This window comes from Macrobrachium nipponense, chromosome 26 (genome assembly GCF_015104395.2).
Source record: "Macrobrachium nipponense isolate FS-2020 chromosome 26, ASM1510439v2, whole genome shotgun sequence".
In the NCBI taxonomy this organism is placed as follows: Eukaryota; Metazoa; Arthropoda; class Malacostraca; order Decapoda; family Palaemonidae; genus Macrobrachium; species Macrobrachium nipponense.
In genome coordinates, this window is record NC_087215.1 from 40,442,135 (window position 1) to 40,468,616 (window position 26,482).

At 35.7% G+C, this 26,482-nt stretch overlaps 1 protein-coding gene across 3 annotated transcripts in view; it reads left to right on the top strand.

Moving 5' to 3' along the window:
• The window catches only part of LOC135200197 (endoribonuclease CG2145-like), a 37,578-nt gene extending 12,876 nt beyond the window's left edge, over positions 1–24,702 (top strand). The window contains exons 1-6 of one of the 3 annotated variants that reach the window (XM_064228633.1): positions 910–1,254; positions 10,716–10,829; positions 13,154–13,316; positions 16,177–16,376; positions 19,833–20,059; positions 23,663–24,702. In XM_064228633.1, coding sequence (XP_064084703.1) covers positions 1,209–1,254; positions 10,716–10,829; positions 13,154–13,316; positions 16,177–16,376; positions 19,833–20,059; positions 23,663–23,893 — 981 coding nt within the window. In that variant the 5' untranslated portion in view covers positions 910–1,208 and the 3' untranslated portion in view covers positions 23,894–24,702. Of the gene's footprint in view, positions 1–909; positions 1,255–10,715; positions 10,830–13,153; positions 13,317–16,176; positions 16,377–19,832; positions 20,060–23,662 lie in introns of those variants that run through there. The other 2 variants (XM_064228634.1, XM_064228631.1) reach the window with 2 other exon arrangements.
• The last annotated feature ends 1,780 nt before the right edge of the window (positions 24,703–26,482 follow it).

The following is a 26,482-nucleotide window of genomic DNA, read 5'->3' on the forward strand; positions in this document are numbered from 1 at the left end:
AATCCTTACATCGGTTTATGTTAGACTAGAGTTTGCAGTGAAAGTGAGTTTTCTGGTCTTCTGTTTAGGACGATGGACTTACGCAGGTGGTAACATGAAACATCGTGAACCCCTTATGTCCTATTGTGTTCCAACTACGTAACAATAAATGAGAAGAATATGAAAAGAATAAAAACAATATAAGCAAGAACAATCACCAGCATGCTGTTGGAATAATTTCATTATGGATTAGAATCAAGCAAAATATATTAGTTAACATCATCAGAGAACAGTGATTTCTTTTCCCTTTTCATTTTGTATGCCATGGCTTTCGAGAGTAGTCCCCGAAACTTTTGAATCTTCGGCTTTAGATGACTTGAATTGTTAGTTATTGTGTTGGAATCGACATCCTGTGATTCATTGTTACAGGAATAAGTCCGATGAAACAAAACCTTGTCAGACACTTGTTTTCCGAGTAACACCTGTGGCACTTTTCAGGTAGCCTACATATGTTTAGAATGAGTCATAGTAAGATACTAAGGTAGACACACAAACTTACAACCGTTTTCAACATACGTACTCGAGTAACTGGATAGGGATTTTCATCTATCATCTTCCTTCAAGAGGCACACTAACTTTTATGTCAAATCGAAGACTGCAACACATACGCAAACGCAGATACTTGTACATATCTACAAAGCCACAGTTCATGTGGGTACTTAGAGATGTATATCTTTTATATGAGACTGGTTTCGTCAATTGCAATCAATTTTAGAGAAAAAATGAGCTCAAAGTTTAAATGGTGCTACACGAAAATGGGTTGTATCTAGCCTAAGTAGACGCAGCAATAGCTGATCTGGCCGTCGGCGGTCACAGAATTGGGCGTGGCTTGTTTCTGTGGAGTTCCCAAGGGCACTAGACTCCGCCCGCCAGCGCTAGACCGTCACCCAACAGTTCAGGCCAGGCATTTCACAGTATCCCTTTTATCAGCAGTACGAGGAGTTTCATGCGTGGCAAACACATCAAGTTCTACTGGTCTGTCTTGTTACACCTTCACACAGTGACGTGTTAAAGTTAACAAAGCAAGAGCTGCAGTAGTGTTGATGCGATCGTTTCATCCAAGACGTTCATAAGAGCCTACATCCCTCAAATCAGTGACCCTTCTGAGATTAGATCTGTTTTCTTGCCGGAGAGGAATTCTCGGAACCAAGACGTACTACCTTGAAACGATGAAGTGGAAAGGGTGTTTGCTGTTGGTGTTCTGCGCCATTACAAGTAAGTAATTGTGGTTAATCATTGTGAAAACAGTAAATGGTGAAGAATGAGTAACGTTCATTCAAGCATCGTCAAAATCGGGAATCCTCTTCTACGGACAATAATATTTGCGTGTCAAGTTTTCTCACTTATTGAACATATGTTCGAAGTTTTACAGTAGCCATTGATATATATATATATATATATATATATATATATATATATATATATATGTATTGTATGTTATGTATGTATGTATGTATGTATGTATGTATGTATGTATGTATGTATGTATATACATACATACAGAGTGGGTGTATAATTATTATGTGCTGAAATGTTTTACTGAATTTCCCAAAAATATACACTGGCACATAATAATTAATAATGTAAGCCTCATATTCCATTTCATCTACTTGTATGTTAACTGCGGAAATACAGCGTTTAATTTCTTATTGTATAAGTATAATATATATAAATATATACATATGTATATATATACATACATACATATATATATAGATATATATATATATATAAGTATATATATACATATGCATATATATATATATATATACTATATATGTATATATATACATATATATATGTATGAATAATTATCACATCACCATGATTCATATAAATTTCGAGCTACAAATGTCCTTTAATATCTAATTCGCTCTACCTCGGCATTGATATATTTTCACATATGTACCGAAGGGGAATTTTTAGCTCGAATGATACATATGTATATATATACCTATATATATATATATATATATATATATATATATATATATATATATATATTCTTGCCTGTTTGCGAATGAAATCAAGCATATTTCAAGGTGACCAGTGTCGCCCCTTTAGGCTACCGGAAATGTCAGCCTGAATGTGAGTGATAAGCAGGTACACAGTTTGCGCAAAACCAGAAATTTCTGCATTTGTCAGTGGCAATTTCGCCTCTCGTTTCGGTAGCCTTTTAGTATTAGAAATGTACTCGTCTTACGTAGAAAAAAACAAACAAACAAATCACGCCAATGCCCCAGTGTACGACGATAACCAATTATTCTGAGAGAGAGAGAGAGAGAGAGAGAGCGAGAGAGAGAGAGAGGAGAGAACATTTCTCTTGTATCTCATCAGCCTACGCCTTCTCGGTGTCGAGAAATTCCCGATTTGTGAAAAAAGTTAGCACGGGATGATCAATGGATGTGGCCAAGCAACTACGTCACATATTTCTTGTTCGGTGATAATGGGTTTGACTGGGGAGCGTGAACATGGGAGTATTAATGTTGTAATCTCTTTTTTTTCAGGTATCAGATATCTTCTTTAAATTTCAAGTAACGAGTTTAATTCTACTATTTGTCGATATTATTCCAAACACACACACAATATATAGATATATACATGTATATATGTATATATTATATATATACATATGTATACTCTATATATATATATATATATATATATATATATATATCTATATATATATATATGTATGTATATAAACATATATATATATATATATATATATATATATCTATATATGTTACAGGGAATATGTGAAATGACCAATTCGCTTAGGAACATTGTATCCACACGGGCTAGTAATCTCTTTTTTTCAGTTACCAAATATCTTCTTTAAATTTGAAGTAACGGTTCTAATCTTACTATTTGTCGATATTGTTCCAAACACACACACACACACAGCACACAGAGTAATATATTATATATATGATAAATATATATATATATATATATATATATACTATATATACATATAGATATATATATATATATATAGAATCTATTATATATATATATCTTATATCTATATATACAATATATTACTAGATATATATTTTATATATATATATATAGTATATATACATATATATATATATATATACTATATTATTATTATATATAGATATATATATTATATATTATTATATATGTATATATATATATTATATTATATATATATATATATATATATATTATATATTATATATATACATATATACTATATTATTACAAGGAATAGTAGAAATGACCAATTCGCTTAGGAACATTGATCCCCCACGTGCTAGTACTAAATACAGTGAAACAGTAGTGATTCATCTACACATTTGATCCACAAAGGACTAGTACCAAACAGGGCTAAACAGAGTAGATGAATTGGTTATTTCACATTATGCCCTAGAGATTTCGTGAAATCCCTGGGTTTCACATATTCCTTGTAACATATGCACATATAAAAATATTGGCACGTGATAGGGTGGCTGGGATAATGGTAATGGTGGCTCCAATTTGGACGTGGGCGCAGAGTGCAATTTGACTAAGTTTGCCACCTACCAGTGAAAGAAAAGAGAGTTTCTTACTGGAATTAAATTACCGACAACTACTAGGGTTATGAGGTAAACTTAGAATGTCCACTGAAATACACATAATTCACTAAAGGGGATCAGAAGATATATACAAGAGCCAAAAATAAAGTTCCATGGCACTCTCAATTACTGTAACAGGTACAAAAACAATGTGCCACAATACCGCAGAAATGTACACTATTCCCAAAATGGTTAAAATCATAAAATCAAAATTGAAAGGGATCAGGATGCTTGCAAGGGCCTGGTACAAGGTAAAACTGTAGCACACTTTACACACTTGGTTCCTGGAACGTTTTACCAGATATGGCGGCACTGGTAATGCTAAAAAAAGGTGGCACCATTGATCTACTGATGACACACAACGGATCTGCAATTTCGTTGTAATACACGAGGGGGATGACGACTGAAGACAAATGGAAAACACCTGGTAATACAACAATACTTCAGAAAGTGAAATCTATGCGCATTACTCATAATTTCTATCACAGTAGTAATAGGTAACATTATGTTATCTGGTGTTCCAATAACTTACATTGACGTTTACCGGAGGACACACAATGGACATTTCTAAGGGAGATTGCGAAGTTAAGGGCTTGGAGAACAGTGGGACGGCTAGAAACAAAGTATGGGAATATAGTGAGGCCGACGTACAACTTCCATTCACTTTACCTTAGTCCATGGACGAGACATGTGTAGAAACAGAGCAAGTCTCCGGTGTGCAGAAAACTTCAATGGAAATCGGTGTCGCTATCGGTCCAAACCCAGGGAGACGGGGGTCGCGAGTTCGATTCTTGGCCATTCCATTGAGGTGTGAGAGATGTGTATTTCTGGTAATAAAAGTTCACTCTCGACGTGGTTCGGAAGTCACGTTGGTCCCGTTGCTGAATGACCACTGGTTCCATGCAACGTAAAAACACTATACAAACAAACAAACCAAAACAAACAAACCCAGGGAGAATGTGGTGACAGAAGGAGATGCGTTTCCGGTTATAAGTTCATGGCACAGCCGATCATTAGTGATGGTATACACACCCAACCTTCCAAAGGTTCAACATCGAAGGGAGTCGAAGTACGGACTTCTCGTTGAGTCCTCAGGTACCGACAAGTAACAAGGGCATATGTGAACAGAGTAACGATCAGCATCATATTCTACTGACAAGGGGGAGCGTCGTCTATACGACAGACCATCTGGCACTGATTCCTGTCTCCTTGACTTGAACTACTACTATACACGGCAGCGCTGCCTCTCTATATACCAGACACAATAGAGTCATTGTCTTCTTGTTGTGATCAAACATGGCTTATCTATTTTTTGAGGTCCTATTAGGATGCTTCAAATTTGACAGGTATTTGGAATAGAAGTCACACGAGGGCCAGTGCCTCAGAGAACAGACAAGGAAAACAAAGAATAAATCAGTGCTGTATGAAGGAATAAATGAGTGGGGAAACTACCTGAGGATTGACAAGGGTCAGGTCAGAGGGAAAACTAATTTCGAGGATGCAGTGCATGGGTTCAGAAGGTGAACACTCTCTAGTGATTGACCGCTAATGACCCCGAGTATCCTTCTCAATGGCGGGTGAGGGAGGAAAACAGATTTGCTTCTGCGTTAAGCATATGGAGACTCCTAAAATGACTTTCTCGGCGGCGCTGCCCATTATCCCTAAAATTACATATACGACATGTCACAGACTTTTGGGGACTTTTTATGATATGGGCAAAAGGTACATGTTTTTCCAAAACAACCTTATTCCCTTATTTCCCAAAATTCTAAACTGTTCCAAAATTCTACGTTACTTCCAAAGTTCAAACTTGTTAGAGGGAAGGAAAAGAGAAAAATACCTAAATATGACGTTTGTGACCATATATATATATATATATATATTATATATATATATATATATATATATATATATATATATATATATAAGTCATATCCACATTTCCGTGATTCATATACACATATCGAGCTACAATGTCCTTTAATATCTAATTCGCTCTACCTCGGAATTAATTAATATTTTCATATATTGCTTAACCGGAGGGGAATTTTTTCTCGATAATAGACTTGCCTGGACCAGGGCGCGAACCCATGGATCCTTTCAAATCCAGGAACGTCAGTGAAGCTTTTACCTACTACTGACGTTCCTGGAAAGGATCCATGGGTTCGCGCCCTGGTCCAGGCAAGTCTATTATCGAGAAAAAATTCCCTTCGGTAAAGCATATATGAAAATATATTAATTCCGAGGGTAGAGCGAAATTAGATATTAAAGGACATTGTAACTCGATATATATATATATATATATATATATTATATATATATATATATTCTCCCTCTCTCTCTCTCTCACACACACACATGTATATACATATATATATATATATATATATATATATATATATATATATACACATGTATACATATACTTATTTGAACATCTAACTAGAATCGGATCTTCTTCCTGGGTTGGGACCGACTGGAACACAGATTTCTGAAAGTTTTCTGCACACCGGAGACTGGCTCTCTTTCTACACGCGTTTAAATTTAAGTCTTTTGAATGTAAAAAAAGTCACGTGTTTATAAGTGACTATATATATATATGTGTGTGTGTGCGTAGTGCATTTACATACACACACACACACACACACACACACATATATATATATATATATATATTATATATATATATATATATATATATATATATATATATGCATAGTCATTTATAAAACACGTGACTTTTTTTACATTCAAGAAACTTAAGCCATAGATATTATTCAATCTCGACTTTATTATACATTGGGAATAACTTTTTTCCGCCAGGGATTCGAACCGTGACTTAGTTTAGAAACAACGATAGACAGTGACTCTGACGGCCGGGTGGCGGTTAAAGTAACCATCTATGGCTACTCCTGAATCAGGCCACGACTCGAATTCTGGCCAGCGCAGAAGCACATTTCAGTGTAAGTTATTCCCGCGTTAGAGTGAATTCTATATCAATAAGCTTTTTCCAGTCCTTTATTATTAGTATTATGATACGAGGGAGAAGGAAATGATTGCAATAATGCACAGATGGAAGGTTGTTGTCTGATGAAATTCGACGTTCAATTCATCAAATTGTTTCACGATGGATTAAATGCCTGAGCTGATTTTGAAAAATTTTCTAGAACTAATTTTTTTCCCCCTCTGAAAGTCACAAACAAACTCGTTTTTGTGCGATGTTGCGTTTCCGATAGTTTTTTTTTTTTTTATCTAACACATAGTCGGCTACAATGTACGCATAAACATGTACTAAATTGCAATACCTGCCAGCGCCATGCTAATAAGTCCGATATCTATCTCATTTGGTCTAGATAGCTCCAAGCTTTGGGTAGAATAGATTTGTTGTAAAATGCAGATACTAGAAGCGAAATTTTTATGCGGCATTAAGCTAAAGTGTAAAAGCCGGTCCACACTAGGAAACATTGTTTGGAAACAAAGTTTGCAAACTGTTTGCAAACAATGATTCCTGTCCAGACTCCAGTTATCTTCAGGATGCCTGTTGGTGCAGCAGCCTTGGTATTTTACTTGGCTGTTTTAATGCATGGAGGAGAGATTAATAAGAGAAAGAAAAAGAGATGGGTGAGGAAGTTTTTTTTTTTTTTTTTTTTTTTTCAGAAAAAGGAGCATGTCACACTGACTTGCATCTGGCGGAATTGAAAATAGATGGAACAGGTTGGTATATATAATATGTATATATATATATATATATATTTATAGAATGTTATATGTATTTATATATACATATATACACGTATACATACACACACACACACACACACACACATATATATATATATATATATATATATACTATATATTATATATATATACATATACATACATTATGCATGCTTATATACATATATACATGTATACGTAAAAACACATACATACATTATATATGTGTATATTTACACATACACACAGAAACACTAAATGTTTTCCATTCTGGATGGGAAACAAATATACGGTAAACGTAGTTTCCAAACAGTTTAGAAATTTTGGAAACTTCTGGCAAAAGTTTCCAAGCTGCTTCCAAACAGTTTGCAAACAGTTTCTAAACTGCTTCCAAGACAATTTGCAAAAGCTTCCAAGCTGCTGCTTCCAAAATGTTTGCAAACTTTGTTTACAAACAATATTTCCTACTTTGGACAGGCCTTGAAGAATCAGATTCATACGAGACCATGAGGCTGACAGGGACACTTTTGTGTGCTTAAGCGCAGAGCCTGGAAAAGGCAGTTCTTTCAATAAAATAAAAGAGATTAAAAACGATAAAGCTTATGGTTGAATAAAGTAAACTGCCTCATAATTTGTGAAATACAGGCTGCCGACACAAACCAGAGGACATTATACGTCAGGTTGCGAAACATGTATGTTTCTGTGGTACGAGTATTTTGGAAATGACGTGTGATCTCAAGAGGCTGAAAAGAATGTTAGCACTATGTGGAAGGAGAAGGAGTAGGGAGCTGAAAGTAGTATTAGGATGACGGGTTTAAAGGTGAGTTAGAGAAAATCACATCAAAATGAAAATAACTGAATTGGCGATGATAACCTTGATCAGAGAAGGTAAAGATCCAAAACTCTCTGTTCCAGAGCAGAGTACCAGGTGAGTATGTGAATGATCGACTATTTGAGCCTCATTCGCAAAATCTGAATTGTAGCGCTGTCAGAATGTAAAAGGAAGGAATTTCTTTATCAGTCTGTTACTAGAAATCGGCCGTGACTGCACCAGGGAAATCTGGAGTGACGGAAGAAGCAAGAGGTAAATAAAATTTGTCACCAATCACGTAGTTTCCGGATGATGTAGAATCTGGCATAACAAGTTGCGATCTATATTCATTTCGTAATAAATACGCTTGGTAAAAGGAAATATGTCGTAACTCTTCATTTCAGGGAGGTATGACAAATCAAAGATAATATTAAGAGGAAAGACTGAGGTCAAATCCTCCAAAATTATGTATATTTGGAATTATTGCTGATGATGTTTCAAGATCATGACAGTTCAAGTAGAGAGACATCATGACCCGGATCCTTATTGCGTCATAAGGGCCATTTAAATATATCTGATTCAAAATGAGTGCACCAAAAAGTCTGGTTATTATTGGAGTACAGATGTGTTGCGTGTTTTGGTGCACTATCACAAAGAAGTGAACACCTGTACAATATCGGGCTCGCACCTTCATTTATCGATATTTTTCTGTACATCTGTTATAGATAGAACTTGACCTGCTATCCTGTGGCCTGTTAACCTGTATTTTGCAATCCTTATCCAGGTCATCCCCTCAGTTCATGTACGTATGCGGCATGAAACATAAATTCTTGGGGATGTATGTGACCTTACTTGCTGAGCATTCTCTGAGTACCCGCGGATTTCCAGTCATAAATAATTTCCTAATGTGAAAAGGAAATGTTTTAATGAATAGGACTATTGAACGTATCTTTTTCATTCGTTGTTGTGTTTTATATTTTTTGCTTTAAACAGATTTTAATTCATTTCTCACTGAGGCAACTGAATGAAGAGAATTACTTAGTTGTGTGCTTAATCCAATATCTTATGCAGAGTGAAATTTACTCAAATAACAGAAAGTAAGCCTTTGAATACTAACATCTAAAATAATTTTGTAAAAATAATTTTCCATACGTTTGCCTCAACCAATCGTTATAGCAATCCATGTAATATTTCATTCGAAAGATAAAGAAGATAGGCAGGAAGGGGTGATTCAGTCATGAGTCAGGTATGGCTTGTAACTTGAGTTTATTTCCGTCCAGAGGTGCTCTGGTTATGAACTGCACCTGTGAATATGTTACCTACTGATAAATGGACGAGGCAACTCGTCTTGAATCGAAAATCGAACCAATTTGTGATATGAACATTTTTACATCCTTAGTGAATTTCTTAGAACAGCCAAACATGATGTTGCGGGATTGATTTTTACAACTGAAAATAAGAATAATCATGACAGAGTTGTCGTATTTGCTTTGAAACTTGAAGAACATTTTGGGCACACCTTTAGAAATGTGCAGGCTTAAGATGGGAATCCAAGATGGCATCCAAGACGGTTACCTATAAAAAGAAGAGCCAGTGAGAGGTTTATGATGGCGCTGAATTGATGATGAAGGTTTCCAATCAATCTAATAACATTATAGCTGACCTTTGCATTTCTATCTTCTGTTTGGGAAGAAAACAATGAGTCGTCAATCTAGTTCAAACAGCATTTGGACCCTAAAAAGAGAAACCACGTTCATCTATGGAGTGTCATATTTTTGTTTGTCTACAGAGAGTGGTATACACGATTCGTAAATGTCATTCAACTGCTTGTATCCAATGTACTTATTACCTTGAAATATTGATTTCTATGCATGCGCCTTTTTCATAAAATTAAAACAAATTTCCTGCAAAACCCTCACTAAAAAGCAGGTGCCACTTATGCAGCAGAAGTTGGAATACTACTTAACGCACTTACAGTGCAGTCCAATAATTCAGTTAGTAAAGCTACGGTGGACATACTCTCTTTGTGTGTAACGAGTTGGACATTTGCTGAATAAAAAGAGCTACAGACACGCAAGACTTAAACGCAAAAATGAGCAGTCCGATATCAGACACAATAGAATCAACCGGTTTGAAAGCAGGCCAAAGAATCCTCAATCTTTGCAGGTACCCAAATAATCTAATTGTTGTATTCATAGAACTAAAGTACGATGTGAAAGAGATATTGAGAGTTATAGGCAAGGGGCCATTTTGAATGTTTTTAGGGGCCATTTTGAATGCTATCTTGGAATCTTGGTTTGCAACATATATTTCATGACTAACTAAAAAAGAAAAAAGATAAAAAAAACTTTGTCCTTTGGGTGATAGGCAGCATGAAAAGGCGAATGCTGACTGAATACAACATCATCTAATTACGTAAGGCTTATTTCACCACTCTGTCGCATCAATAGTACCTTTCTAATTACGAAATCAGCTTAACTGCTGCTTCGAAGAGAGACCCTCAATGCAAATCTTCTCACTCAAACGAACATGACGATTCATTTGTTGGACTTCTTCAGATATTCAAGGATGCAATCGGGGAAGTTCGTCTACCACTACTACGACGCCCGCTCCCGTGGAAGAAGTTTTCGAATCGGAAACAGTTTCTACGGTGTCGCGACCAGGTTCTGGAGGTAACGGAATGTCATTTCGAGCGACCTTGATGCACTGCCATTCGCCGAACTCATGACTCATTGCAAATCGTCAACAGAATGATGTTTCATGTTTCCATCGGAGGCTTCTCAAAAAAAAAAAAAAAATCTTAAACTTAAACTTTATTTGCTGAAGTGTTGCTATGAAGTGATTAATTTCATGAGAAGCTTCACACCGTGTTTTTCTTAGTTTTGAAATCAGGGTACATTTGTGTTCCTAAGTCATTTCGATGAGTTTTTATAAGTGACTTGAGAAGCCGACAAGATGCAAACAGTCTGAGTTATGTGTTTTTTTTTTCTGCGTGGAAAAAAGCCTCAGATGATCTCACAATTCTCCATGATATAATTTTGGATGTTGAAAGCGAAACAGGCTTCATAACTGCACGCAAGTGTATGATACTGTATATCAAGCACGTGTTATTTATGACTGTTTTTATATTGCGTCTTCGCTAAGCACGGAATGATCTGTATTTTTAAGATATCGACAGTTTGTTTGCACTTCTCTACTGAATCACTTGTCCCGAACTCTCTTGTTTAGTGTTTGTTTGTGTCAGTATGCACACGCTTTTGATTGCTTCATCAGTACTCACATTTCTTTTTCTTCGCTCTGTAGTAACAATTGAGTAATTCAGTTTTGAAGACTTAATATGTCTCCTAATGGAACGGAGAGAGAATGAACTGTGTAAACCCTCATATTGCTCTAATATATCATATCAGTGAATGCATCTTTTAATGTAAATATCTCACCATATCACTCACCAACTTGGCCGAGAAAAACACTCGGCAACAGACATCGCTGGAGTGAAGTATCTCATCCCTTTTCTGTAAAACTAATATTCAGAGAGAGAGAGAGAGAGAGAGAGAGAGAGAGAGAGAGAGAGAGAGAGAGTGTGTGTGTGTTTATAATGAGTGAATGACCGCATTAGAGAGAGAGAGAGAGAGAATTTTGTAAGGAGTGAATGACCGCACTTAATAGAAAAAGTAAAGAGAATAAACAACGCATGAATTATGTGCCACAGTGACATAGGAACCTGAGCCACATAAGTTTTGTCTTAGTCGTGCGACAACAAGATCCCAACCCCCAGTTGCGTTTAAAGGATCCACCAAGGCCCTCGGGCAATGTTGCTTCTGAACTCATGCTCTGTTAAAGCTATATATACATTTAACCTAAGTAATATCTTGAATAGTATAACGTAACATTGCTGTATTACTTTAATGGTAAATTGTCCAATTTTCTTTATTTACATTCACTTAGTAGTTTAATAATTGGAGACAGTCAACGTTCTTCTTTTATGATCCTGACTGTAGTAAAATAATAAATTCTAATGCAAACAAAGTGGAAAAAATGTGCGCTCAGTAGAAATCTCCCAACAAAGCAACTTGAGACAGCCAGTTGGTCCACATAGTTTCGCTATCAGTGTACGATGTTAGTCTTGTTAAGGAGGTTAGAAGCTGACACCAACACCGCCCCCCACAAAAAATACACAAAAACAGTCATTACTTACACACGAAAAGAGGACGGAAAGATTGCTTAAGCTACAGTGATAACCAGAACACTTATTATTTTCATTTTTTTTTTTTAACAAAAGACAAATGTAATACTACTTCAGATATAAAGATTACTAAACACGACAAATGCAAAATAAAACCCACCAAGAACGTCGTTGGACATCTGCTCATCAAAAAAACAACAATCCCTTGTATTCACAACCCCGCCATGTGTTTGCTAAACAGATCTGTATTCACGCACGTTATAATGCTGCATTTTCTCAAAACGAAAAAAAAGAGCAACCGAAGAAGAAACTGTTACTCTATGATGTATTTTTACATATTGAAACAAGGGTGAAAACTTGCATAATAAAACTTACAGTATTTTCAGTACAATTGCGAAAGGATGTGTGTGTGTGTGTGTGTGTGTGACATGAGAGAGAGAGATAGAGAGAGAGAGAGAGAGAGAGAGAGAGAGAGAGAGAGAGAGAGAAGATTTTCTAAACTGTATTGAGAGGTAAGTTTACAATCCAGTTAAAAAGCTGCATTTCCTTTTCCTTCCTAACAGATAACTTCGTGTCGATGCTTTGGTGGACTTTTGGGTCTTTACAATGACAGCTAACCAAATGGCGGTCCAATTGTATATTTGAAATCAAATTTGATACAAGTAAAGATTATTACAAGATATTAAATTCGCTACTCATTTTAATATTAAATACAAATTTGAAATTTAATTAATTTACAAAGTTCCTTAATTGGATTTTTTTTATGTTTATTGCTTTTTGTTTCTTGGGATAACGTTTGTGTGCATTCTGAAGGTGCCAGACAGCCGGGAGGCGGCCGTGGGAACTCCGTCACTGCGTCGCAGCTGAGGATTCTGTCGGAGAACTTACTGAACTTGGACTCCGGAGGAGCGATGATCCCCATCAATGCCCAGGGCAAAGCTTCATCCTCCAATACCCAGGATATGGCTGCTGAACCGTAAGTGGTCTTTTCACCTTCAAATAAAGGAAAAGGTTCTCTCAGACAGGACGTTGTACGCCACAACACAGGCGCCGTCATTATCAGCTCTGTTGACGGAGAGAATGGGAAAATCTGCGAAATTCATTGCTTTCCTGAGATTGCAGATGTCTCCACTAATAGACTGTAAATCGTCTTCCAGAAACGATTTCACTTAAGTCGTACATTACTCATCCTCAATTCTCCCAACGCCGCAAAAATTGGAAAAATCCTAGATATGACTTGAATTAACCACCAGTTTTAAGGGGTAATATATATTATATATATATATATATATATATATATATATATATATATATATCATATTTATATACTATATATACTGTACATATATATGTGTGTTTCTGTATATACTATACAGTATTATATATATATATATATAATTTAAATATAATCGCAAATCCATGTAAGAAGGTGAGTGAAAACCGGGACTTGGAACAAGTACTTCCGTAGTTTATTGTTTGAACTGGACGGACTATTATTAATCAACATATTTCTTGAACAATATTGTGTAAAGTATCCCTTGAAAAGATTGCAATCAGATTTATATTGGCCAAACATCAAAAGCACTAAAAAGGAGATGTTCCAACCATAGATATGCACTTTCAATAGGCCTAACAAACAATGAAATTTCAGATTATTGGCTTAAGGCAGGCCATGCCGTTAACTGGGATAATATTACATCTATAATCTGCAAGGCCAATGACTATAAGAAAAGAAATTTCCTGGAAACTGTGTTGATTAGCCACATGCACCAGGAATTTTAACCTCCATCCTAGATTAACCTTTGATCCTCTTTTCCTGTCCTTTCTGTTTGGAGAACATGCTGCCCGAATCAAGAAAATGTAACTCTGCCACCACAACTCAGTTTTGTATAAAAAGCTCTGTAAACTGCGTTTGAACTCAGTGTGAACTTGAAAATATACAATAAACTACGAAAGTACTTGTTTTAGGTCCTAGTTTTCACTCGCTTCCTTACATGGATCTTATTAATCTAATTGCAAGCACATGAACTTTCGTGCTACATTGAATATATGTAGGTATATATATATATATATATATATATATATATATATATATATATATATATGATATATATATATATGTATATGTATATATATATATATATATATATATATATATATATATTGTATTAATCATCTTATGCGATGCTATTCTGTTTTTTGCCATATGGCTTTTAAAATGAAAAATAAGCCATCTATACCTGAAATATATATATATATATATATATATATATATATATATATATATATATATATATATATATATTTCAGGTATAGATGGCTTATTTTTCATTATTCCTCGTAGTTGACGTATTTGGCAGATTTCCTTATTATTATGAACATTGTTATATAATTATATTTGATCGATTTACATCATTATAAAACAAACTATAACTGCCATGAAAGCTGAATGATTATTTGTCAATAAAAGTAAAAAACACACACACACACACACACACACACAAGATAGTTGGGTAGTATAAATACTGATGAAGTAGAACAATTAGATAAAGCAAATGAGCAGGTATGGTTCTATGGTAGTGCTATCAAAACTGGAAAGCTTACAATTTAGAGTATTTTGACACTACATATGTGTTACTCAGGATTTTCTTACCTTTTCGTATCATACATAATTCCCAGGCTAAAATGTGTGCATTTTTTTGTTTCGCTTGACGAAAGAAGACCTTTGATTTCTGGCAGTTTTTCCCATTTTTAAAGTAAATATTTGAGCACCTCACCCCGGGTTCTATTGGTCATTTTGTCTCCAGATGTTATCTAAGCAGAGAAAAGTCCGAAATATATTTGTCAGCTAGCGTTATAATAGAATATCACTCTAAATACATCGGTCAAATTGCCTTGAAAATCGAGACAATTCTTCAGTAGATATATCAGATTTTCTTAACAAGTTAGAACTTGTTAAACACATGTCAGATTGAATTAAAAACCAAAAATCATTTTACATCCATATGTCAGATAATCTTAAAACCGAGGAACATAAAATACATCTTTCAGCGCGTCTTCAATGCCGAGAAACGTCCTAATTACATCTGTCAAGGAGTTTTAAAAACCAAGGAATGTATTAGACGCATGTGTCAGAAAACCTTCAAAGCTGAGGAACGTATGAATAAATCTCTCAGTCTCAAAGACCGAGAGACGCCTTAACTATATCTTTCAGAGTGCCTTAAAAATCGAGGAACGTAATAAGTACACCTTTCAGAGCGCCTTAAGAACCGAAAAACGTAATAAATACATCTTGTAAGGTTGCCTTATAAACCGATAAATCCTTAAGTACATCGGTCAGGTTCCCTTAGAAGCCGAAAAACGTCTTAAATGAATCTGTCACATTACTTTATAAAACGAGAAACGTGGAAATATCACTGATTTTGCAAGAGTAATATACAACAGTCATATTGTAGGGGATTTTTTTTCATTAAATAAATAAACCTCAATTGTGTTTAAATTTGCCTTTACGATAGATAAAAAATGATAGGCTCAGAAATTGTGTGATCTTGTTGCAATGTCAATTTCTAATATGACTAAAAATCCTCTTTAGAGCTTTGTGGACAAGGTGCAGCCTAGTATATGTTGGTTTGTGAGAATGCAGGATTTAAATATTATTTCGCTTTCAGAAATACTTCATTGTAAAGGTGAATTTCAGTTTTATGTGAACAAATGCATCACTCCGTGCTGAACTCAAAGACACTATTATTGTTAAGAATTCAATTTGTGAATGAAATTACAATCTTGGATACTGATCTACAGCTTCCGAGGTACTAATCACTCATCCAATTCAACAGACTCATTGGTAGTGTCCCAGCATCCGTCTTGAACTGGGAGACGACGCGACTGATGCAGCAACTTCTCGATAACTACGAACCTCAAGCCAGCATCAGGGAAGTGATCAATAGCCAGGAGCAGAGCGAAGAGGACAATTTCTTGAATGCTCTTATGGCAACTGCAGTTATGCAAGAGGCGGAGAAATTCCTTAAGGACAAAAGTAATTAAGTTTTAATCTTATTTGTTGCTGATGACGTATTTCTTATTTGCAGAAACTATATTTGGCAGGAAAAAGTTATTCTGCATGGCATGGACAGCAGATCTGTGCTATCAGTACCATCTAAATGAACTTGATAGACCTCAAACATTCGTAATCTTTTCTATACCAGTAACTCTTTTAACTGGTCCTACGAAACTTCTTCTGATACCTATTTCTGTGATTTCTGTTTTGAGCTTACATTCATCAGTTCCCTCACACAGTACTAGCGGTTACACTGAGAGTTTCTAGAAGGTTGACTTACTACTGTAGTACTTCTCTCAGGTATTTCATGGGAGTCTTGGCTTTGGCCTAATTCCTAGTTTGTGGCTTCTTGAATTGCCAGTGACATATCTTCAGTTGCAGAAACACAAGTTTTATCTCCTAAAAACTATTCTTCTAACAATTGGGTTGATTATTCTAATTCCTCAGTATCCGAACCTGATTTGCTGCCTGACTGTTATGTTAAATATCTTAAGAATTCATGATTTAGCCGACACTGAAAGGAAGTTTTCCCGTTTTAAGAGAAAGTCTAGTATTCAGACGTTTTCCATCTGCGAAGTTTCCTTATCACTTATTCCATTAAAAAAAAAAAAACGCGAAATCCCTCAGTAGTACTAACATTCAGGTCTTCTTCAGCTTTTGGTAAAACAGTCAAATGTTCAACATCATGCCTTTCATTCATGACATCAAAAAAACCCTTTTTAGGATTGTCCTGCTTCTTCTGATGACACTATTGACCCATCCCTCCTTCTGAGTGCTTTATTGTTTTTATTTTACTCCCCCATCGATATTATCATTAATAACTGTAAGTTATCATAATGTCAATGCCGTCCATGGATTGCATGACTGTCAGCATCATCTGTCTGTATTTCCAAATGCTTTCTTCATTTCTTCCTGATAATTTTTATAAGTACCTTTTGGTTTTGTCAGTTCATTATTATTTCCTTAGACTCATCCGTTAGCCGTGGTTTCCGTCTTATTACCCCATATGCTATAATTTGATCAAATTTTGTCTTCAATAGACGGTTTGCACATAATTTTTACCTACTCTTCCATTAGTTTCGGTGTTTTTGCAGTGAAAATATAATTCGACCAATCAGTTATGTAATCAGTTTCGGCATTCACACTACATCGAACTTGTCCCGCTTTTAATCTTGTTGACTATGTACATAAATCTGTTTCAAGTTACTCAGGGCTTATATTTGGATTGTCCTGCCTGTTAGCATTTTTCTTATAATTGAGGTACACATCCCTTTGGTCCCAGTTTTGGCAGGAAGGAATAAAACTCGGTGTCTAATCAGGACCCCAATTTCATCTTCTTGCTTTCTTTTGCATGTTAGTCTTCTCTCTCTTCTTGAACATATTGTTTTAGATACTGTTTTGGAGAGCTAAAATAGAAAGTCTTTCCTTCTCGCAAGTAGACCCATAGTATATGATAGTACTGAAGGAGAGAGAGAGCAAAGGTTGCAAAAAAAAAAAAAAAAAAAAAAAAAAAAAAATCATGGGAGTAAGATATGTAAATATTATTGTAAAATACCTCCTAAATATATTGTTTCGGAAAGAAAGATGTTTAAAATAGATGCTCTGATGATTGTTGTATTGTTCACTGAATCGTTAGGAATGCTTTCAACAAGGATATAACAGCTATTTAAATTAAAAAGTTGTTAAAGCAACTAAACTGTTGGGGTGTAATTGATTTTCAAATTTATACTGCCCACAATGAATGAGTAATGTTTTAGTATATTTCTAACAATTCTGTTAATTTGAAGAGATTTAAGCTCTGAAGCATCACTTCCGGCTACAAGTTTTTGCCTTGTTACCCTATTAATACAGAATTTGTTATTTTTCGCTTTCGCCCCGGACTCACTCCTTTGAACAAGACCCCGTAATCTACATCAGTCCAAATGCTTTCAGTTCTGAAAAGGAAGAAAAAATGTACAGTCATTTATTTTAAGAATAATATAATGAGTTTACAAGAAACAATTGCCTGTTACAAACAGGAAATTTAGCTAACCACTTCTTTCTACTAAAACCTATTGAACCACACATTAATGTCATGAGCAGTACTAAGAGGTCCTCAAGTTCCTGAGAGAGGCTAACTAGATGAACGATTGTGTACTGAGAATCAAAGAGAAAAAAATTTGTGAGTAATGACTTTCAAAGATCTAAGGCAGCAGAGTTGGAGAGTTAAGAGTGGTCACATGCCTATGGATCAGTCAGTTTGTGAGTTTTCATGATGAAGTAAATGTGTTTTGATAACAGATCAGATTTGACCTTTCAAGCTTAAAGAAAAGAAACAAAAATTAGAGGACAAATATACTCAGAAGCACATACAATTACGAAGCAAGACGATCTGAAACGGTATGTACATTTGAATATATTTGTCCTCCATTTCGTGTTTTTTTTTTTTTTTTTTTTTTTTTTTATTTATGTTTAGAATGAGAAAAAAAGGGTAATGCATAACGGTAAGTTCTTAAGATATGACAAAGAAATGCTTTCAGATTCATAATCCTTTTTCGACTTCAAACCTGCGTACTTGATTAGTTGCAAGATGTTGAACAGAATCGGGATGCACCGAAAGGAAGCAATGAGGTTATGATACTTGAGTATTCAACTGTAGTGCCATTAGTAAGACAGATGAGAAGAAGGTTGGATTTTCAGATAGTTCTGAGGTGGTCTACAAGTGCTTGAGAAAGGTAGTAGAGCAGTGGAAGGGAAGGACTGAGGAGCAGCAAAGAAAAGATGTCGACGTGACCGTACTCGGCTCTTACGAATAAATAAGGAATGAAAGGTTATGGAAAGAGCTGGTGAAACAAATGTCTTCTTGTTGTAATAGAGCGCGACTTGCATAGATTGTACGTTTTAAAAAAAGGGATTGTGGTCTAATCAAATGGCATAAAAGTAACCAGGGAGAGGAATGTAATCCTTACGACGCTAACATATTCAGTGGGATTGGAGTGGCAAGAGACTCAGAGGAGCTTGAATGCGACTGGAAGATGCGAATGATCCTGGGAACCTTTCGCGAGAACGACGCATTATAGCAGCAATGTGGTTTACTGATAAAAATAACTCCTTAAAGGACTAGGAAACGCAGAGAAGTGTAATTCGACTAATGAAGACATATTTGATTAGTATTTTGTCGCAAGTTTTTCCTTTCTTCTCTTTGTATGTATGTATGTACTTGAATTTTATGTGTGTAAGCGTTTACTCATTTAAGGATTTGTTCCTAATTTATTTAGCCATATTAATATCTTGAAATGACTTTTCAACAGTACTTTCAGGTAACAGTGGACAACAGAAATATTTATTCTCATTTCTAATATTAAATTGAAATATCCTTCAACTGTCATGCATCCAGACGATTGGTGTGCATTAGAATGGAATACAAAACATGTCATTTTCCACTTTCCGCTACAGGGCTGCTGTCTGGCTCATTACGCTCGAAGCTGAAGGAGATTTGGTTCACGCAATACAAGCGCGCTGGCAGGAACATCGGCTCCTCCGGATTTGAACACGTGTTCGTCGGAGAGCTCAAGGGAGGGAAAGTGTCCGGCTTCCACAATTGGCTGAATTTCAGGAAGGAGGAGCAAGATGGTGACCTCGACTACAAGGGATACATGAAAAGAGTCAGTCTCAATGGCAAGGTAGGAAGAATAGTTCTTTGGTTAGTACTAAATGGTCCACATTTCTGATTTATACTCACTTGTATATATTTTCTACGGCAGCATTCCTAAGACGACAAGTGTTATCTAAAGCATATTGCAATGGAACTCGTTGGGCTGTTTTACATACTAACTGACGGTTTGGTTTTCTGCAGCATGCAAGGCAGTTAGTCTTGAAGGACGAGTCCGTCATCCAGTTTTTATAAAATTGAAGCGTTCGCAATACCTACCATTATATCCAATAAGAAAATCAAAGTTATTGGCATCTCTGATAAGGTTGTTAGTTAAGCAGACGAGAGAGAACAGTTTTCTTGTATGATATGTTGCCTGTTTCCTTTCAGGATTTGGGGATTTTGCCGCTTCATTTTAGGGTGAAAAAATAATCCACATATTTTTTCAGCGATGTTGAACAGCATACCATTGATTATGATACAATGATTTCTGTTTTTAAGCAGTGGACATCAAAACATCAATGAGTGTATCATGGCATGACAGTCACGTAGAAAACACGCTTAATATTCCATCGGCTATTCTTAGTCAAACGGCTGTTTTAGCTTGTGGGAATGGTGCCATTGAAGTGGTTATGCCAGACCCTGTACACAAGCTTTAAAATCTCAAATTCAAGTTAATTACTGATAAAAAAAGACGGCTTATCAGACAGTTGCCATAAGATGAAACAGCAAGAAAGTCTCCCAGTCCAATACCTGGACTAAATTTTTTTAACAATTCGTAAGGGTTATGGTTTGAAAGTGTCTGTTGCCGTAAAAATGAATAAACATGCTTAATAGACAGACAACTGTCTCGCGAAGTAAGATTCAACAGAATTTGAAACATTTAAAACTAGAGAAGGGAGATGATAATCGCATAAATGAAAGATAATGAAATACTTGTATACGAAAAAAAAGTAATGCAAGTCAGCAAAAAATGTGCATGGCACACTCAAAGTAGTACTACAGTTCCTCTCAAACTTAAGAGTTTTCGACATCTATGCTACTAACAAGACCTTTCCAGAGTTTAGCGCATGTTATTTATGAGGTGCCCTTTTCAAACAGAGCTTTTGGATGTTGGCCAACAAAATATCTTATGTAGGTGGTCTAGGTCACAATAAGCATGGTCAGGACTGTGGGAACCACAAATTCGAGCGACTTTTGGTAAGAGGTAAAGATCCTGTGAAGCTGCTGACATCTAGAAAAAGAAGACAAAATCCTCATAATGGCACTGCAAAAGATCCATGTATATGTAGAACACCTTGTGGACAATACTAAGTTTTTTTTGGGCAGAATTGGTAATCTTTTATTTAATCAAAGGTTTGGGCTAAAGATTAGGTACAATACTTTAGCAGATATTATCTCCAGTGACTTTCCACAGCTTTGGTCCCGATTTCAATTCTTGCTCAAGACTTGGATAGATTTTTAATGGCACACGACCCTGATTTCTCATAGAGGTCTGTTTGCTGAATCATCAGTGGTCATTGCCTTGTTTTGACAGGTCTCATAAGGTTGGAGATGGGTCTTGTGTGCTAATCGTGTAATTGTATGTTTGGTCTCTAGGACATTGTGTGCAAGCGAAATTACCTATTTCTTGCTTTTGCTGTTTGTTGGCAACCTTTAAACATTCTAATCTTTATGTATTATAAAACATTACCCACACAAATCATGTAAGGCCTAGGTAGAGTTTGATTTGGTGGTTCCCCAAATCAAAGGTGGTTCACCTTTACAAACATAATGTGTTTCTCATCTTATCTAACATATCCATTATCAATTTTATTTAGTTGTATCTGTGTTGCTTACATTATACCAGTAGCAGTCAGACATGTTTTATACTTCTTTTGAAAGGTATAATAAAGCGAAACTTCAATTTTCATTTCTGTACCTTAATATTGACCAGTATGTACTATCTAGTGACATACTGAGTGTGATATACTGAAAAATAGCAAAATAAATCAACAGAAAAGCAGCTCTTATTGGTTTTAGTTTGAAAAAATTTCAGTTCGCAAATGCGCAGAGCAGCAATCTAATGCACAGCTAACATAATGTTCTATTTTTGCATAGTGACCATTGACATATCACGAAATATAGAAATAAATATGTTTCACGCACTCTGACGCCTGCTATGACCATTAAGCATTAGGTTTGCTCTAATAACCCTTAGTTGAGCCTCATACCTTTATGGTCACACAATTAACTGATGCCTTCTGGTTTTCTGATAGGTATAGTAACAACTTCATGCCCAGTTATGGTCTATGAGCAATTGCAAGAAGAATAATACTATCATATGAATATTGAACTATTTTATTTTCTATACCAACAATCATGTCTCTTGGGACATCATAGGTCTGTAAACAAGCTCGGAACTTGTTTTTCAACATAAGTAAAACATGTTCAGGTTAACCTGTAGCTGGGGTAATATGTACACTATCTTCAAGACACATTTTTCAGAATGATAAAGCACAAGTTAAAAAAATCATAATTAAAGACAATGTTGATATTGTTAATACCCAGGGAAAGGCAGGATTATCATAGAATAATTTGAACATACATATTAATGTAATTCATCTTATCACTGTGTAATATAGCTACACAGTTAAGACATATAACACAGTGATAAGACCAGTGTTAATGTATGGAACAGAAACATGGGCTCTAAGAATAATAGAGGAGGTAAAGTTTGAGAGAACAAAGATGAAAATATTGAGGTGGATTATGGGAATATCGCTGCTTGAGAGACTGGAAAATAATGAAATAATAAGAAGGGCAGGCTTAGTAAAGTTTACGGAGGTGATAAGAGAGTCACGATTGAGATGGTATGGGCATGTGTTGAGGATGGATGGCGAAGAGAGAATGAATAGGGCTTGGGAGGAACCTGTTGGTGGAAGAAGATCGAGAGGGAGACAGAGAATCAGATGGCGAAGTAAAGTGAAGGAAGATATGGAGAGAAGAGGTTTGGTGGAGGCTGATGCCTTTGATAGAAGGCAGTGAAGAAGGCGCATCAGGCAACCAACCCCTTAATGTAGGGATAACGGTGGGAAAAGAGAAGAGTGAGGTAATTCAACTGGGTAAACTTATATTCATCTCTAGTTAACTACTGGAATTTTCATAGCACAGTTCATTTTTTTTTTCGAACTTAACAGCCTAGTTAAACATTCCAAGATTTAGTCTAAGTAGTTTTTATTGTTTGTCTTCAAAAACATTCGTTTAAAGAAAAAAACTATTCTAAACTGTGCAGTACATATATATTCTATTTGCACTCATAATTCCAAGTACTGCTGCGTATTTCTGAAAACATGGATGAAAAAAGTTTTTCTGATGTGAAAGTTGACCTTAAGGGAGTTGAGCAGCGATGGTTTATCGTTTTGCAAAGTTCTGCTGTCTTTGAGCTTTGATTAATTATATTTGTGTTTTGGGAGATTTGTTTTAATTTTTTGTCATGGAAAATTTATTTTGCTTTGCCTTTCATAAGATAATGCACAGCCAACATGACCGCATCCACTTATCAAAGGCTTTCAAAGACAATAATGATCGCATTCACAACTGTTCTTTAATTATTATCCTCTAACTTAAAATTCTGCTTCTTCTTCTTCATCAGGGGGAAATCATAAAACTCCGTTTCGTGTGGCTCAATGAAGAGAAACCAGTGGGATCGGTCTTCGTTGGAACGACGCCTGAACTGGAAATAGCTCTCTACACTGTTTGCTTCATTGTTATGCCAGATGCCAACTGTCCCGTTCAACTCGCTGGTCACAAGTTCGCTATCCAGACCTGGACCTACGATTCCAGGGGGAAGCCGGTCATTGGCAGTGCTTATCCAAACATCTAAGATAACGACTAAAGATTTATTGAAATAGCTACAAATAACGACCATGTCATTTTTCTTGAGAATAATAGTAAAAGGTTCTCTAACACTTGCACAACATTATCCAAGTGATTGAAAATCCTCACAAAACGACAATTTGAACCAAACATTAATCAGTAGAGGGTCTGAAAATCACAAGTGTGAGACTGAGGGTTCACTGGTCGATTTAGGATGCCCATGCACCATGGCATCAGAGGTCACTGACGGACATCAACAGTCATGAATTTTACTTTGTTAGGCTATTCAGGTTAAAGAAATCACCCTGTGAAGTAGAGGCAACGCCGGAAGAGGCAACAACAATAAAATGTAAACTATTAGAAATTGAAAAAAGGCAACAATGACAGATAACCAATTTCTTATGTATATCACGTCAACAAGAAAGAAGAATGTTATGTCACTTATGTTATCCTAGAGAGTAAGTAATAAGTTCTTTTTGTATGATCTCTGTTGTACGATTTTTTTTTAGAAATATTAACTTTGTATGATATATGGCGTAATGATCCAACTTAACCACAAAATCTGCACTATTTTATATATTAGAAACGTAAGCATGTTCTTGCTGATTCTAGATAGGCTAAATGTGTTTATAGTTGTACTAAAGGAACGGAAATAAATGACAGATTTTTTTTTCTAGTGACGACAGTACAACGTTAGAATTGTAGCAAAATAGATGTCTTCAACTTCCGATTAAGTATTTGTCAAACTATGTTATTTAAGTCTATATTAATTTTGTAGAATACTTGTGTCAGTATTTACATAAATGTTATGAATTATTTAACTTTTTATTGGCATCAGACGTTGGTAAACTTAGCAAAGGGAATTTTGTTTTGTTTTGAATGGCAGAGAGTCAGAGTTTTGCGGAGAATCGTGCAGTAATGAAATATTTTATAAGAGAGAAGAGTGGTGAACTCCAGCAGTCTCCTGAACTGAGACTTTCAAGACGGCAATAATAATAATAATAATAATAATAATAATAATAATAATAATAATAATAATAATAATAATAATAATAATAATAATAAGTTATTCATTTTTAATTTACAATCATGCACTTTGAAATATGCTGGTTTTTAATATGCGAAGCTGGAATATAACGGCAACCCAGAGCTACGTAAAATCAACAAAAATAACACCAGGAACGGGAATCCAGTGAGCTGACGGTGAAGGAAGGGAAACACTGAGTTCCCCAAGTCATCCAGACGAAACAGTGACAGAATTAGTATCTGGAAAAAAAAAAAAAAAAGTCCATCACTGGTAGCAAGGAGTAACAGAGGAGAAACCACAATAATACAAAAGTAATACTATTTTGAATAGTAAAAGATAAGCCTAGCTTAAAAATTCAGTATCCGAGACAAGGAAACCAACACATAAGAACATCATTATATTCTCAAGTGGGTTCAAAATTTGAATTTTGTACTGAATTCAAGTGAAGCGTTAAGTAACCTGAACACTCACAGATTTGCCAGAGGAGAGAGGATTTATTCATTACGTTTCTTACCTCAAAAGACTGGGTGGAATATATAACACGAACAAAAGAGCAGAGTCGGCATTTTGAATACATTGAAATACTTTATGGGATCGTGTCCCATACATATATATCCTAAATATGAAACTTTAAAAAGAATATCTCATTACTGAATTATCATGAATGAACGTGGCTCCAGGTTGAAGGATGGAAATAAATAGACTGTTGAATCACGGAGAAAATGATGAAAAGGGGTTAGGAGGTAGAGAACAGGAAAAACTAGAACCCAAGCTTGGGAATTAGTTTCTGATCGAAAAATTTCCAGTTCCAAAAGGAAAACTCAGAGCATATCAGTCAGCAACTTATTTGTATATCAATTCATATACTTCACTATTGCTGGAATAATGTGATTGTTTCGGTATTCAAATCACTTAGTATCTGTTCACATAACTGTTCAAAGCCATTTCAGTCACTAACCTCTCTCTCTCTCTTTCTCTACATTCGGCATTCCAGCAACAACATCAAAACTAATTCCCATTTTCATTCAATTCCAGCCCAGAGGAGGCTTTTCTTCTAATAAGAACGAAATGAATATCCATTTTCCATGATAACACTGCTCACAACTCTATTTACGTGGGTAGCTGTAAGTGGAAACCCAGAGACAGTCTGAGAGCATGTAAAAAAAGCCGTCTCACTGATGTAGGGGTCATTGATTTAGTCTCTCGTCGTTTATTTACTGACACCCAGCACTTCTTCATATGGAACGTTTCATGGAACAGCACACACTGGAGAATGTGGCACACCCAGTGTCTAAGCGGCAACCTTTCAGGCCCCGGTACTTCCTCTAATTGTTAGGGGAGCTTCGGTCCCTTGAGCATCCTTCATCCTTTGATTTTGTTTATTCTCAATAAAGAAAAGCTGTTCAACTAAATAAGCTGGTGTCACGGGGTCCCCCAGACTGCTGAGCTAGGGAAAATAGTACCGTTCCACCTTCCCGACCCCCACCATGCTTGGGCTTGGGCTCACCAGAGTCATAGTATACAGGGTCTGCTCACGAGGCGGTACTAAAACCTATCCCCGCCCCTTGT